Genomic DNA, 14,683 nt, shown 5'->3' on the forward strand with positions numbered 1-14,683 from the left:
CGCGGCGGAACCGTAGATCGTGAACCGTCGGTAGTTTTAACGTCAACTTCGGCTCGGTTCGGCGAGCCGCTAGTTATCCAGTTTCAGTAAGTTTCAAGCGCAATCCTTATATTTCTGTTGTAATCGGACGCGGACGAGACGACTGTCGGGTCAAAGTGCCGAGGAGAACGTTGACCTTCGCGGAGATGGATTCGGGCAGCAGGGGTTAATGCAAGAATTAGCGAGACGGTGTCGCAAGGTACGACCACGTCGCTGAATTATGTTCGCGGCCACGTAGGTAGCGGCTGCGTATCCTCATCCGTAACCAAATACGTCTGCACGCTGACATCGGCGGCTCCGTAGCCACACCTACAGGTCGTACACGGTATTCGTTACATGCTCATATTCCATGAACAATTTCCATGCGCGTACGCGGGCGAAATATCGATCGGAGGAATGCACCGAAACGCGTCGCCTAATTGCGTAACGCGTGTGTCTTTCCTGCGGCGATTTCGGCGCTTTGCGCAGCGCACGCAACTCCCGATGACACCGATTTAACAAAAAAAAAAACAAAAAAAGAAAGAAACGAGATTAGAAAATGATTTCGTTGTAGGAAAAAGTTCGGGTTAGGTTAGGACATTTCTCGATTGAGTCGAGTGGAAATCGTTGAAATTCGTGTGAAAATTCGCCGAACAAGACGACGACGTCTCGGGAGAGGAGATTCGCGCTGATGCAAAACGGCCCAACGCTTGAAAAAGAAAAAAAAAAGAGAAAAAATTCGCCGTTGAGAAATGCGGCGGAGGAATCCGCCGCCTTTTCTCGAGGATAGCGCAAGAGGAAAAAGGTAGATAATAACGTGGTTACCGCGCGTATTACTACTTCCCTGTGCGCGAGTACACAGTCATGGTTGCGAACTGCACTCTGTATACGGCATCTAAATAATATTATTCACGCACACGCAGTGGCGTAGCGGAGTTACATCCTCGGGTCTCTCCCTCTCTCTCTCTCTCTCTCTCTCTCTCTCTCTCTCTCTCTCTCTCCTTCTGATCGAGCGATTTCGCCTTTCGATTTCGTTTCTTCGCTGCCTTCGATTTCCTCAACTCTCTTCGAACGAAAGAAAAAAATCAACAAACTTTCGGAGCTCAGTTCATATTCTCTAGATGGAAATGTTCACAGATCCGAGTTGTTTTCGGAGCTGACTCTCTCCGGCGTGCGAAGAATCGCGAGTCGATATTCCGCACGCGAGATACTTCTCTCTAATTATGCGGGTTTCCGCGAGGCATCCGACACGTTCGACCGCTCTCTCGCGCCGACATTTTTGAGAGGCGCGGATAATCGCATTCTGAGACGGGGTCGAGACGCGTCCCCGTCTTGGCCGTCAAGGTGTGTGTGAGACAGCGATTTACCTAAACGAGAGACGACGAAGGTCCGTGTCATTCGACTGTACGGTTCACGGCACACGGCCTCGCGATGCCATTGTGTGACGCGTGACGTATACGACGTGAGGTACAAGCGCGACGGCGGAAAAATTCGCTCAGGTAGCCGAAGAGAACGATGACGTCGCATATGGGTCAGTGGGACGTCGCGTGAATGCGTGAAATCGCAAGTCAACGACCTACCCGATGACCCGCTGACTTAGAGACACGCTTGCTCGCGCGTCTGTAGGACGCGCGGATGAACTCGATCACCCTGTATATCAACGGGAGGAGAGACTCTTTGCCCAACGGAAAAGCATACAAGGTGTGGAAAAGCGGCGAGGAAAACGCGGGAGGGCACGATTAATTATGCCGCGTCTTCGCGGAGAATTTGACGAGAGAAACAGCTTGGAGGCGAGAGGAGGGATACACCAACGTGTTTCACATCGTGGAAACTTGGAGAGGAAAGTCGAGAATTTAGCCGAAGGAAAAGGGGAAAAGTGATAAATATGAACGAAAGGAAAGGAAAGGTTGCACTCATCAGATTCCGAGGGCTCTGCATATTACAATTCTAAAGATAACGATAAAGATTGAGATTAAAATAAAAAAATTGAAATTTTCCCAAAGATAGAAAAAGAAAAAGAGGAGATTACTCGCGAGGAAGTTACTCGCTCATCGAGGATACACCGGCGCGGTATATATCCGAGCGAGCACAGCGTTGCCTCATGGTGCGCATTGAGCAAGATAACGCGGGGATTTTGCAAGGCTGTGTCGTTCGGATTGCAGACGGCCGTTTTTAAAAGTTACCACGAAGCGTGAAGCAGATGGGCGAGGGGGCGACCGGTGGCCGTTCCCCCTTACACCGGAAGTCGTTCTTGCGACACCTTTCTCCCCCGTTCCTCGTGCTCTCGTCCGATAGTCTTCGGAAATCGAGACGCTGATAGCCTCGCGTTACCGATGCTGCTAAAGGTCACGGGGGAAGAAACAACGCGGCGCGATGTAATTGTAAAGAGTGAATGATTTTCGCGATAAGATCGGCACGAGCGCCGTATCTACATGGTGAATTGCGCTCGCGCGTGAGAGACGAGATATTACTTGTGTATACAGTTGAAGTGGCGAGGCATGACGGAACTCAAGGTGGATTCACGCCGATGGCGTGCCATTTAGCGAACGTATGTATCGCGATTGGAAATAGAAGTCTGACGCTCAAGTTCGACACGATGCGCGTCGATTTGTCGGCCTTTTGACAAATAAGTGCCATGGGAGAGCCGAAAAGTATCGTCTCTTTCTCGAGAAACAACCGAGCGAGCCAATAATGCTCATTCGACAGAGATATCTTCTTTTCACGTGATTTCAAGTACCATCACTCCACGGGTAGGGCTGCCAAGTCCGAAAGTTAAAATTACCGGACATTTCTTCTTTGGTAAAACCCAAACCCAAACCGGACAGAAATAATAATCATAACGTTACATTAACCGCAAAATATGACACAAGATACAAGAATTTATTTACAATATCAATTTCCAAACAATTTTACAAACAAGCTTTGATTGAATAAAATAATAAACTATTACTTTCTTAATATATATGGAATGATGGATCGGCAGATCATCCACTAGATGGCTTTTCGTGGCGCTCGCGATCGTTTGCAGGCGCTTGAAACGGAGAAACGTTGCTGAAATCTGAACTCTCATTCCATTGATTGGGTTTAACTTAAAAACCGGACGTATGACGTCCGGTTTGACTTGTTGACCGGACACTGGACAAGATTTTTGAAAACCAGACAGTCCGGGTCAAAACCGAGCAGTTGGCAACCCTACCCACGGGTGATTTATTCCTAAATTATTTATGCGAGTGTATCATGGGTGATATATTGGCAGCCGACGATATGTCGAGATTGGAAATGTACGTGTCGATACCGCATAAGTTTCACTCGCGAAAAGGAAAAAGATGATACGTACTTACAAGAGAACTCGACACATTCGACGTGATATTGATCGATGGTGCTCCGTACCGCGCCGAGTACGTAACAACGATAAATCATGATATGAGGTTAACGAAATACACAACAACAACCTCGTATTAGTCCGGCATATTTTTCCCCACTTCGCTAGGAAATAACAGACTGATGCGGAATTAATATCACGGTAGTACCAGAACCACGAAACGCAAGATCAATGATTCACTTTCACCGGGGGATTATTTATGAGCGAGATGTCGCATGTGTCGCGGAATCGTCGATCGAGCGAGATTCCGACTTGCTCTTGATCGAGCTTGACGATTTACCGAGGTGCCCGATTCTAAATCCGCGCGTATATATATAATATCGACTTTAACCGGCCGCTTCGAGGTCGTTTGATCGTCGCGTAAACGACGCGCTCTGTAAAAGATAATAAAAAAAAGAAAGAAAAAAAAAGAAAGGAAAGGACATTTCAACGTTGGGTATGCATTCCAGCTTCCTTAATGGCGACGGCAAAGACTATCGCGCATTCCGCGCGCTACGTGTGTCCACGTGTGCGTGTACACGTGCACACGTGCGTCGCGTGCGCGCACACGGCTAGGAATTTATTCCAGCCGCCGCATCAGAGAGAGAGGGGGGGGAGAGAGAGAGAGAGGGGCGCTCACGCTGTGGCATCGGTATTTGACAAAAGAAAGGCGCGCTGAAAGCACCGTGGAAATGAAGATCTTTACGGCGGAAAGTAGCGGCAGCTGCGAATGTACGGCCGGATGCGAGAGATAGCGCGGAGCGGCGCGCGAACGACGTAACGAAGTGAACGATCGGAGTCTAACGGTGTTCTCTAACTGTCGGAGCGACTCGTATTTCGGTCTGAATCCACAGAAATACAATCGAAATTTTGAGAGAAGTCTTCTAAAAAATTCCCGCATTTTAATATGACCGACGTCATATTAATCCGAGTGGAATGAAACGCGCGATTTTCGTGTCACGCGTTTCTCGCGTGTATCCTCGTATATTTCGAGTTTGATCTATCCTTCGATCGAACGAATTAAACATTGAAGATTCAACGCGCGAGGAAAGTACACCAGGCCCGAGAGATTCATAATTTATTCGCAACGGCATGGAATCATCGGGCAATCCGTGATGGAATGTCAAGTTCGAACGCTGCTTGGAGAAGCGTTTGCCAGTCTTCGTTAGAAGACTTCGGGTTGTGAACGCTGATTAGAAAGTGACTCACCAGGAATGACTTCGCCGTTGAACGTCATTTCCACTAAATGTGTGACCGCTTCATGTGGCACGAACGATGCCAAGAAACGCTGACTGCCTAGCGCTCTCACGAAACTGGTAACATGTCCTCCGTTCACGAGGATCTCCAAGTTCCCGGAGCCGGCTCTCGACCCGTCGACTGACGAACAGAATGATTCTCATTATTCGGTGCACTTACACGACTTTTACAACGCACAGTCATAGATACGTACTTTCGAATTCCACCGGCTGGTTCACCACTCCGTTCGGGATATTCCCAACTTGTATAGCTCGGGCGTTGTACGCCTGCGACCTGGAATCCACGTAAAAATAGTTAACACAGATACAATAATTATACACAACTAATTTGGTTCCCGAGCAGTTCGACGTCTCGACGACATGCCTAATACGATAAAAAAGATTCACCTCGAGAGAACTTTTGGATTTAACTTTACAGAAATAGATTTTTTCTTAATTCCACTTTGAAAAATGTGTGTTTTCGCAACACAGAGAATGAAAGATGACGAAACACACAAACAAACAAACAAACAAACAAACGAATGTGTCGCGTTAATTGAGATTCACATCGAGATGAGACGGGACGAGACGAGGGTTGCGTTCGCGATGTACATATACGTACCTGAAGGGGGATCCCTTGATATGCTGGCCGTTCACCAAGACTTGGATCACGTGCTCGCCGACTTCTTCGGCGGTGATCGTGTACGTCAAGCCTCGCAGCTTCGACCTTTGCACCGGCACGCTCTTGCCGCTCGGACCTGCGTAAATGAACGAGGAACCGATCAAGCATTCGCGACACGCTCGTTGTCGCGCGTCATTGAGCGAGGAGTATCATCATTGGATCGGCACTCACCGGTCACGGTGACGGACACCTTATTGGGATCCACGGCGGAGGCGATGCTGAAAGTGGTCGGCCGGTGCACCGGCAGCGTCTCCAGCGCGCTTCCGGTGGCGACAAGCGGACTTTTGCCGGACGATACAGGCGTCGACACGTAAACGGAACCGCCGTTATTCAGATAGCGATCGTGCACGGCCGCGTCCGTCGTGTCCACGCTCTTGTTGTTGCTGTAGTAGTTGTTGTTCTTGTTCTTCAAGATACCATGCGTGCGTGTATTCTGCTGACCATCGTTGCTGTACTTTTGTCCGGCGCCATAGTCGGGACTCGATGATTTCTGGAGGGTCGAGTAACTCGTCGCAGTGTGCGACGTCGTGTTCTTCGTGCTGCTGCTGACAGCAGTGGTGGTGGTGGCGGTGGTAGTCGTGGCGGTGGAGGAGGAATAGCTCTGTGCGTTCTTGTAATTATTGTTAAGGAAGTTATTCGGGCTGCCGGCGCCGGCGCCGATGTTGTCACCGGTCGGCGAATTGTTCGTCAGATTCGCCAAGGATTCCAAACTGCCGTACGACAGCAACGAGCGCGTCTTAGCGATCGCGTCCCAGGAGTCTCGCCTGGAAGTGCCGCCGACCATCGACGACACTCGCACGTTGCTGCTGGTGTCCACGACGCCGTTGTCTTTGTCGCCGCTGCGCGGACTGAAGCTGCGATTCACCGGGCTCTGCGTAGCGCTTCGGTACATCATCGGGCTGCGGGTCGGCGAGCGCGATCTCTGGAGGGATCCTGAACTGTAGATGTTCCTGGACTCCTTGATGATGGGCGAATGACGCGAGCCAAGCGCCGCGGTCGGGCTCATGGTCGGCGAACGTGATCTGTTGAGCGTGCTGGACGAGTAGATGTCCTTGGACTCCTTGATGAAGCTGGGACTCTGCAGATTCGGTGATCTCGAGTGCTGATTGTACGAGTTGCTGTTGCCACTATATATCTCTTTCGTCTCCTTCAGTACCGACGGGCTATGCACGTTTCTTTGCACAGGGCTGTGAGTGAGGTTTGGCGAACGGGTGCGGTTGAGGGAACTGCTGCTGTGGTACATCGAGCTGCTAGAGTTCTCGTTGACGTAATTGGTAGTACTGGACGTCTTATAGGTCGGGCTGGTCTGATGGACGGGCGAATAACCGCGCTGCGTCGGGCTGATGGACTTGTACGCGGTGGACGTGTAGATCTTTTGGGTCGGACTGGACCTCTCCGTCGCGGAGATGTTCAGCCCGTTCATTCGTCGCTCCAGAGACGACACCTTGGATCGCTCCAGGCTAGACGTGGACTCCTTCGATCGCCTGGAGCCCTTCTGCGTGCCCACTCGTATGGAGAACGGCGAACCGCGGACATCCGAGCCGTTGAAGTACACGTACACCCTGTACTTGCCGGCGTCGCCGGGAACGAAGGAGACGCGATATTGCATGTGACCAAAGTCTTCCATTCTATAGGCCACTGACTGCTTGTCGTGCACTATGTCGATGATCACATCACCAAGCCCGCCAGTCCCTCTCGCGTCGACGATGAAGGAAAATGGCTGTCCGGGCATGGCGCCGTCGGTGTCCAAGAGCTGCAAATATAATTTGAATACGCTGAAAAACAATCGTGGCGCAAATCGCAATGTAATTCGTGGAAATGGAAGCTCGTTATTGTTGTATATAAATAAATGCACATTGGTTATAAATGAAAGGAGATATCAAAAAATTTTCAGTTCTTTTAATAAAACATCTCGGGGTTCTTCGCGTAGCGAAATGTCTGTGAAATGTGAATTCTAATGTCATGTTTCATGGAAATACTGGACTTTTTTATGAGATTGCTGAATTTACAGAAATTTTGTGATAGATATACCATATATATATATATATATATATATATAAGAGAAAAATTTCCGTGGCTCTACTTATAAATCGCCAAGGCTGACGAGCTATATGGAATCGTGCTATATTAATTCGCAATACCTTGATTCCGTTCGGGTCGAACACGAAGCAGGTGAAGGGGCCGCCTTGTATGTGATTTCCTTTGTGCGTTATCGCGATGCTCCACTCCCCCGTCTCGTCGGGCTGAAAAGTTGCCGTGTGCACACCGTCGTTTTCCTTGACAGGACACGGCAGTGACCTGCCGGTGGGTGACCACGCGGTCACGTCGATACCATCATGACTAGTTCCTAAAGATGTGCGAATCAAGAATTTTTATGTCGAATCAAATCGAATCGAATCTCATTTTTCAAATTCGAATTCGAATCGAATCGAATCTATGAAATTTCATTCGAATTCGAATCAAATCGAATCGAACCATTAAAAAATGTAACATGAATATCAAACGTGCAAATAATGATGGAAGATTTTAATTTGAAAGGGAATATTAATATTGTAATATTATCTTAAAATAAAATAAAATATATATTTAAATATTTATAGTAATTTATAATTAAGTTATTAATTATTAGTTAGGCTAATTACGGTAATTAAACATTATTAATTAATAATTAATTAAAAATAAGTTAAGGGTTCAAATATACAGGCCCAGATGGCCCGTTATTTCATAACTGATACGCACAAACGCTAATATATTTGATTCGTATTCGAATCTTCGCGATTCGAGATTTTCGAATTATTCGGATTCGAATCATAGGGATTCGGATTCGAATCGAGTCGAATTACATTAGATTCGATTCGATTCGATTCGAGCTCGAATAGTTCGCACATCTCTACTAGTTCCTGAGAATAAAATTTTCACATCTCGAGCGTGTTCATTGCGCAAGAGAAGGAGCGCTTTCGCGCCGATGTGTGCGACAACACGTACCGTAACTATTGACTAGAACCTCGACGATAGATCCTATGGCGCAAGGATCCATGCCCGGAGATTTGATTTTCGTTAGCGGCGGTAAAACCCTGAAGTAATAGGGGCACCCGTTCACCAGCTCGCCGTCGTTGTACACCATTAGCTGCGAACAATAGTACGTAACCATAGATGAATACCATAGGAAACATTTGAATTCTATCGTACAAGATTCTCCGCGAGAATTTTTTCGTCTGAAATTCCGCCGACATTTCAGCAATTTGTCTGCATGAGAAATTCTCTACCCTCTGTACAAAGACACTGTCCCGAGACACTCTGGAATACTAGTACGCGATAGATGAAAGTGAAATAAGTTAAAAATCTCGCGACTACGCTACTGCCACGGACCTTGTGCATGCCGACTTCCGCAGGCACGAAGGTGCCTTTGCCGTGCACTCCGTTCCACGCGAGCCTGCACTCGACGCGTCCGCTGGGGCTGATGATCTCGCCGCGCACCTCCCTTGCGTTTACATCTTTGGTCAGCATCTCTAGCTTGAAGTGTGCCTGCAACAGAACCGTATAATCTCCCTCAGCACAGCTGAGACGGGGGAGAGTGGAGCGTGATACACACAAAACAGACCCGATCGGCGGAACAGACACGGTCGCGCTGTCGAAAGCTTCGTGAATGAGGCGAACCGTCGACTGAGTGAATCGCTGAGGTTTCTAAGGCGAGTGAGCGAGCGAGCGAGCGAGCGATTACGACGTGGCGAAAATTCGTGAGCGCTGATTAGCCGTGCGAAGGAGTAATTAACAAACAATGACTTAACCAACCGGCTGTTGCGCCCGAGCGGATGTGCTGTCGATGTGCACGGCAATCTGCTGGCTCGCCTGAGGGCGAGGCTTCACCCACTGAAAGTACGCGGCGTATGCCATTACGCCTAAATGCTCTACATTCTGGTCCGCCATATCTTTCGCTTTCAGAATAGGCTCCACGCCCAGTTTCTTGCCGCCGTCGATACCTGCGAGAGGAGAATACGAGTTCGATTAGCTCACGGCGGATCGAGCGGGTCCCGTTGACGCGTCAGTTTGCAACAAGCTGGCACCTCCTTCTTCAGGATTCTCTTGCGCTATCAAATTGATCGAAGTAGGCTGTGCCACGCACGCTTTTATACAGGGTGCTAAATTTCAAACGTAACAGGTAAAAAATCTCGAAAACTATGGAAGATATTAGAAAAAGCTAAAACACACGATCCATGATTTCGGGGAGGGGAAAGAGAAGAGAGCTTTTTTGTCGGTTTTTTTATTTGGAGGACATTTTCAAGGTCAGTTGAAGGTCAACTTAATTTTTTAACATAGAAAGCCCAACTTTTTATTATATCTTCTACCAATTAGTTTTAACAAATTAGTTTTGTCTGAGACATTTTTTTATTTGCCTAATATTTTTCGAAATATTTGAGAAAAACTTGGTAACTTTTTCAACATTTAACTTACGATATCTCGCTAACTGTTCGTCGAAAGGAAAAAAATAGTATTAGACTTTTTTACTTTATTTACTATCAAGATTATATTACTATAATAGTGCTCTAACTTTTGTTAATCTAATAATTTTGAAATTTCCGAAGGTCGATACACGCAATGTCCCCCAAACTGAAAAACTGACAATGCCATTCTCTTTCCCCTTCGAAATCATGGAACACGTATTTCAGCTTTTTCCAATATCTTTCATAGTTCTCGAGAATTTTTACCTGTCACGTTCGAAATTTAGCACCTTGTACACCGAGGGAACTTGTTAGAATTAATGTAAACATTATTAAGAAAGAGATCTATGCGATCTCTCCTTCACGATATCCTTCCTGATTGTCTTCCTGATCGCGAAGGACACTCGTGACGCTCATCATGAGAGCTGCTTTACCCATTTGTAAATTGTGTTCCCAAGCGGAAGGGTCGATGTCGAGTTTCTCGTAGGGTGGCGCCGGGCCGCCCAAGTTTCGGACAACACCGCACAGAGCTCTGCCGTCGTTCCAGTCCGTCTGCAAGCGGAATAATTGAGTATCACCGTGATTGATCGCGGCCGCGTAGTACTGTTAAGCCGGGACGCCTCGGCTCCACCCACCGTGAAGTTCCGTATCGAGGTATGTGATAATTGCGAATTGACCCATCGTAGTGTTGCATGGAAGCCCGGCGAGCCCTCCTTCATAAAGTACGACAAGTAGGTCATTCCCGAGAGCTCGTCCAGGTACGGCGAAGCGAGGTAGTCCGGCTCTAGCACTATGGGAATGTCGAACTCCCGTTTCGACATCTCCATGGCCTTGCGGCAGTTGTACACGCTGCAAGCAGGATACGCCGCGACGTAGAGCGATCGCGATAACGTCCAGACTCGATAACGTTCAATACGAATTACACAAAGAAAGGAAAAAGAAAGGAAGAAGAAGAAGAAGAAGAAGAAGGAAAAATCATCAGGCCGCGGCTGAACGAAGTAACGGCATATTATCTGATTCTCTCTCTCTCTCTCTCTCTCTGTATTCCGCGTTTCCAACGCGATTTCAACCAGCTTTTCTTTCCATCATTCCCACAAGATAAGATCTCTCGCTGGGCGCCGATTGCTTTCTGAATTGCAACGGAGAAAAAAATCGCTCAAACCGCATCGGAAGGTGCGCTCCCGCGAGAATTCCACGCGCGCGTTCGCGAGCTGATTCTCTTGAACAGGACTTGGCTATCGAACATCTTGGGAGTCTCGGAGTCTCGAATCAGATAGCCACTTACTCATTCATGTCCTCGTACGCGATCACTTAATTGCCGCGCAGGGATTCTTCAAGCATCGCCGTTAGATAATCTCTCAACTATCAACGGCCTCGCCACACATTCGTCTCGCGAGTCTCGTTATTTCTCGTTATTTCTCGCTCTCTCCGACTGAGTGACGTTCGCGAACGTTTGCCGGTGGTCCGTCGGGATATTTCGCGTGTCGTCTCTCACCTGTCGTTCGGATCGAGCTGTCGCCAGTGAGGGAACAGACCCGGCTTGCAGTAGTCCAGAAGCGCGCTCAGGTACACGCCGGAGTTCCAGTCGGTCGTGAAGTTGTTGACTCTGCATTCCGGCAGGACAGCCTGAAAACGGAATAGCTCTTGGATGTTAAAACGCGGCCTGCAAATTACCCTCCCGCACGCGAACCTCCCGCCGGTTATTAGCGGCGTAATTAATACGACTCGGAGGAAGGATATGCGCGCGATGCAAATCGAAGAACGATATATAACGATCGAGGCGAGTTTGTTGGCGCGTACAAATTATACTATAAAACGACCGTTTCCCACGATTTACAGCAGCTCTGTTCTCTCTTCGGCTCAACTAGGTTGCGCTTTTTGCCCTTAAAATGAAACAAGCGTGTAATCTAGCGTCGTCGACGAGGCGCACCAGCTACGTCGGCTCAGCCGAGAGAAGTAAAAGAAACGAGGTCTTATGTGACACGTCGCGCCGCATCGATGCGAGCGATCGGAGCGAGCGCGTGAGAGACCGAAGTCTCTCCCTCCCTCTCTCTCTCTCTCTCTCCCTCCCTCTCTCTCTCTCTCTCTCTCTCTCTCTCTCTCTGAGCTCTCCGCGAGCGGAAACATACGTAATATAATATACGCACGCAGCGGTGATTACAAGCTCCGAGCGAGGTAATCGCCGCGGCGTTACTAGATTTCGTTTTACGGTCCGCGATGTGCAGCGGCCGCGCCGCGAGGTCGCGCGCGCGCGCGATGCGATTACGCGGCGTACTGACCTTGAGCCATGCGAGCATGAGCTTCCTCGGCGGGAACTTGGATTTGCCTATTTGATAGCGCACAATGAGCGACCATATCAGACCGAGGATCAGCTTCAGGTTGCCGTTCACGATGTCCACGTTACCTGAAAGCCGAGAGGAAGTCGCCTTGATTGATGGAGCTTCGCTCGCCCGGCTGCAACGCGCGCCGAACGGTACGGCGAGCGGGAAGAAAGGATCAGTTTGATTTATATCGCCGGCCTGAGAATTCCCGAGCGCTTCCGAGCTCGGGAGAGAACGCTCGCGCGCCCGCGTCGGACGAGTGATTAAATTTGCGAATTGCGGGGATTCGCGAGAGAGAGAGAGAGAGAGAGAGAGAGAGAGAGAGAGAGAGAGAGCAGGAGAAAGAAGGAGAGGAAAGTAGAGGAGAGGCGCAGTAGGCCGGGAGACTCGGTTTCGTAGCGAAAAGTCGGCGAACCCATTAAAATATACAGAAATAAATTGCAATTGTGCTAATATGTGGTTTTTTAGGTTGCTGATTCCAATTTTAGAGTCAAAATTTCAAAATTTCAAACGACGAATCCAATACGGCGAAAGATTATTTATAAAAAGAATTATTGGATATACTCTAAACGTAGCATACGGGGCTTTTTGAGGATGCTAATTACGAATCTGTATTAAATATTGCAAAATCCAAAAAATAGTTAATCCAATATGGCGGACGATTATTTCGACTTTGCTGAAGTAAAAATTTTTTAATTGAACATGGGAGATTCAGTATTATTATTAATTTGCAAAATTGTCTACGAACGATGTAAACAATAATAAATGTATGTGAGGACTACATCTATGTCTGATGATTTTGAAAGCAACTCAAGAATCTCTCGTTTGCTGAACTTCATTTTCTTAGAATAAAGTAAAAAATGGTAAATTGACATATAATGTATATATGTAATACAATAACACAGAAAAGAAATGATGAAACATAAAACATGAATTAGTTAGTTGTAAGTATCCTATTGTAATCCTCTCCCTACAAGACTCACGTAAAAGAAAATATGAGCTCAAGACTTTCATCTTGAGATATGACATCGCACTGCGATGAATGAATTCAAAATCGGCAACTTCGAAACACTATTCTTATCAGTTTGGAAACAAATTTGACAAAATCTCGAATTCTCGATAGTTTTTTAAGATTTTCTATCTTATCATGTATTCAAGTAAGTGCAACTTATGGCATCAAATATGATTTCTCTCTGGCATTGTCAAATCAAAAGGCGTATATTCAAGTTATAGTGTACATCCTTACGACCAATTTGACGTATCATATGATTGATTTCAGAGTGGAAGCTCAGAGAAGGTTTCATTTCAAATTGAACAAGTGCACTATAAGATTCGAAATTATTAGTTTTATCAGACGAAACAAAGTCAATGTGTATGTCATGAAGAACTTCATGTATTGATAAAGGTAACTTTATTTGTTCAATTTAAAAGTATAAATGTACTGCTATGACATCTGATAAGATAAGACTCATAGCAAATGGTGTATGAAAGTCATAGAACGTTTAAATTTGCAAACATAGCTTTTTACATTCGCGTCCTTCCACAAGTGATAACAATTAACATAAAGAAACAATATTTCAGCAACAATATTTGATGTAGGAAAATGTATATAAATATATAATATCACATATGCTTGATGACTTCATGCAAGTTCAAGAAACGGAATTTTGGCCAACCACAGTGGACTTCTGGCTCACTGTGCACGGGAAGGATTTACGACGACTCGACGCGGAACGAGCCGCTGGATATTTCATTTTCCACGGCTGTACGTCACGCGTCGCCCCGGACCTTCGCGCCTCTGCCGCGTGTTTGCAGAAAGCGCGTCGATATGCGAGAAGAGAGCACAGGCACAGTTTTCGATACTTCCGACGAGTGTGTTTTTTCTAACACGACAAATTCACAGTCCTGATGCAGTAAACATAGATCCTTGAGTCCTGGCTCCGTTGAAGAAAGATTTCTGCGAATCGGGGGAAAGAACGGCAACGGCGCGAAGGTACCGCACGATTCGCGTTAGTTTCATCCTCACCGTCATTATCTTCGCATTATCTCCACATTTCCCCCCCTTCGTTATCTTCAACGGTGCTAGCGGTTCCGCAGATTTGAAATGGTAAGAAGCCTTACCATACACCGCCCGCGAATTCCGCGGACTCGAGTCCGTAAGATTCGCTTTATCGCGCCGTTTTATCTGTAGCTGCGCGAGAGGAGGGGGACGAGGTTGACGCCCAGCGCGATTAATTAGGGTGAAACTCAAAGAGTAATCGCGCTCACGCTCGTCGCGCCTACTGTGTGTCATTCCGCGATGCTCTCTCTCTCTCTCTCTCTCTCTCTCTCTCTCTCTCTCTCTCTCTCTCTCTCTCTCTCTTTCTCTCTCTCTCTCTCTCTCTCTCCCTCAGATAGGTGCACTCTCACATATCTCAGGGTCTCTCTTTCTCTCTGTCCCGATATCATCAGCACACCATCGTGAATTGAATCGCACGGTAACGAGCGTGCGCATGCACAATAACGACGACGGCGACGGCGGCTTTCAGCGGCCTCGTAGGCGCCAGCGGTGCGACACAAGAAAGGCAACGACCTCGAAGTTCCGATTTGCAGGGCGTGACGTAAAGTGCGCACGTCAAAACGTAGAC

General features: G+C 47.5%; 1 protein-coding gene across 1 annotated transcript in view; it reads right to left on the reverse strand.

Moving 5' to 3' along the window:
* jbug (filamin-type immunoglobulin domains fbug) overlaps window positions 1–14,683 on the reverse strand; it is a 49,927-nt gene that overhangs the window by 21,084 nt on the left and 14,160 nt on the right. The window contains exons 3-14 of the mRNA XM_025297079.1: window positions 12,015–12,139; window positions 11,231–11,361; window positions 10,371–10,584; window positions 10,170–10,287; window positions 9,089–9,276; window positions 8,666–8,821; window positions 8,282–8,423; window positions 7,438–7,643; window positions 5,468–7,049; window positions 5,237–5,372; window positions 4,830–4,909; window positions 4,589–4,756 (exon numbers count right to left, since the gene is read on the reverse strand). Of these exons, the coding sequence (XP_025152864.1) occupies window positions 4,589–4,756; window positions 4,830–4,909; window positions 5,237–5,372; window positions 5,468–7,049; window positions 7,438–7,643; window positions 8,282–8,423; window positions 8,666–8,821; window positions 9,089–9,276; window positions 10,170–10,287; window positions 10,371–10,584; window positions 11,231–11,361; window positions 12,015–12,139 (3,246 nt within the window). The remainder of the gene's footprint in view (window positions 1–4,588; window positions 4,757–4,829; window positions 4,910–5,236; window positions 5,373–5,467; window positions 7,050–7,437; window positions 7,644–8,281; window positions 8,424–8,665; window positions 8,822–9,088; window positions 9,277–10,169; window positions 10,288–10,370; window positions 10,585–11,230; window positions 11,362–12,014; window positions 12,140–14,683) is intronic.

Source organism: Harpegnathos saltator, unplaced genomic scaffold (assembly GCF_003227715.2).
Source record: "Harpegnathos saltator strain DR-91 unplaced genomic scaffold, Hsal_v8.6 scaffold169, whole genome shotgun sequence".
NCBI classification, from domain to species: Eukaryota; Metazoa; Arthropoda; class Insecta; order Hymenoptera; family Formicidae; genus Harpegnathos; species Harpegnathos saltator.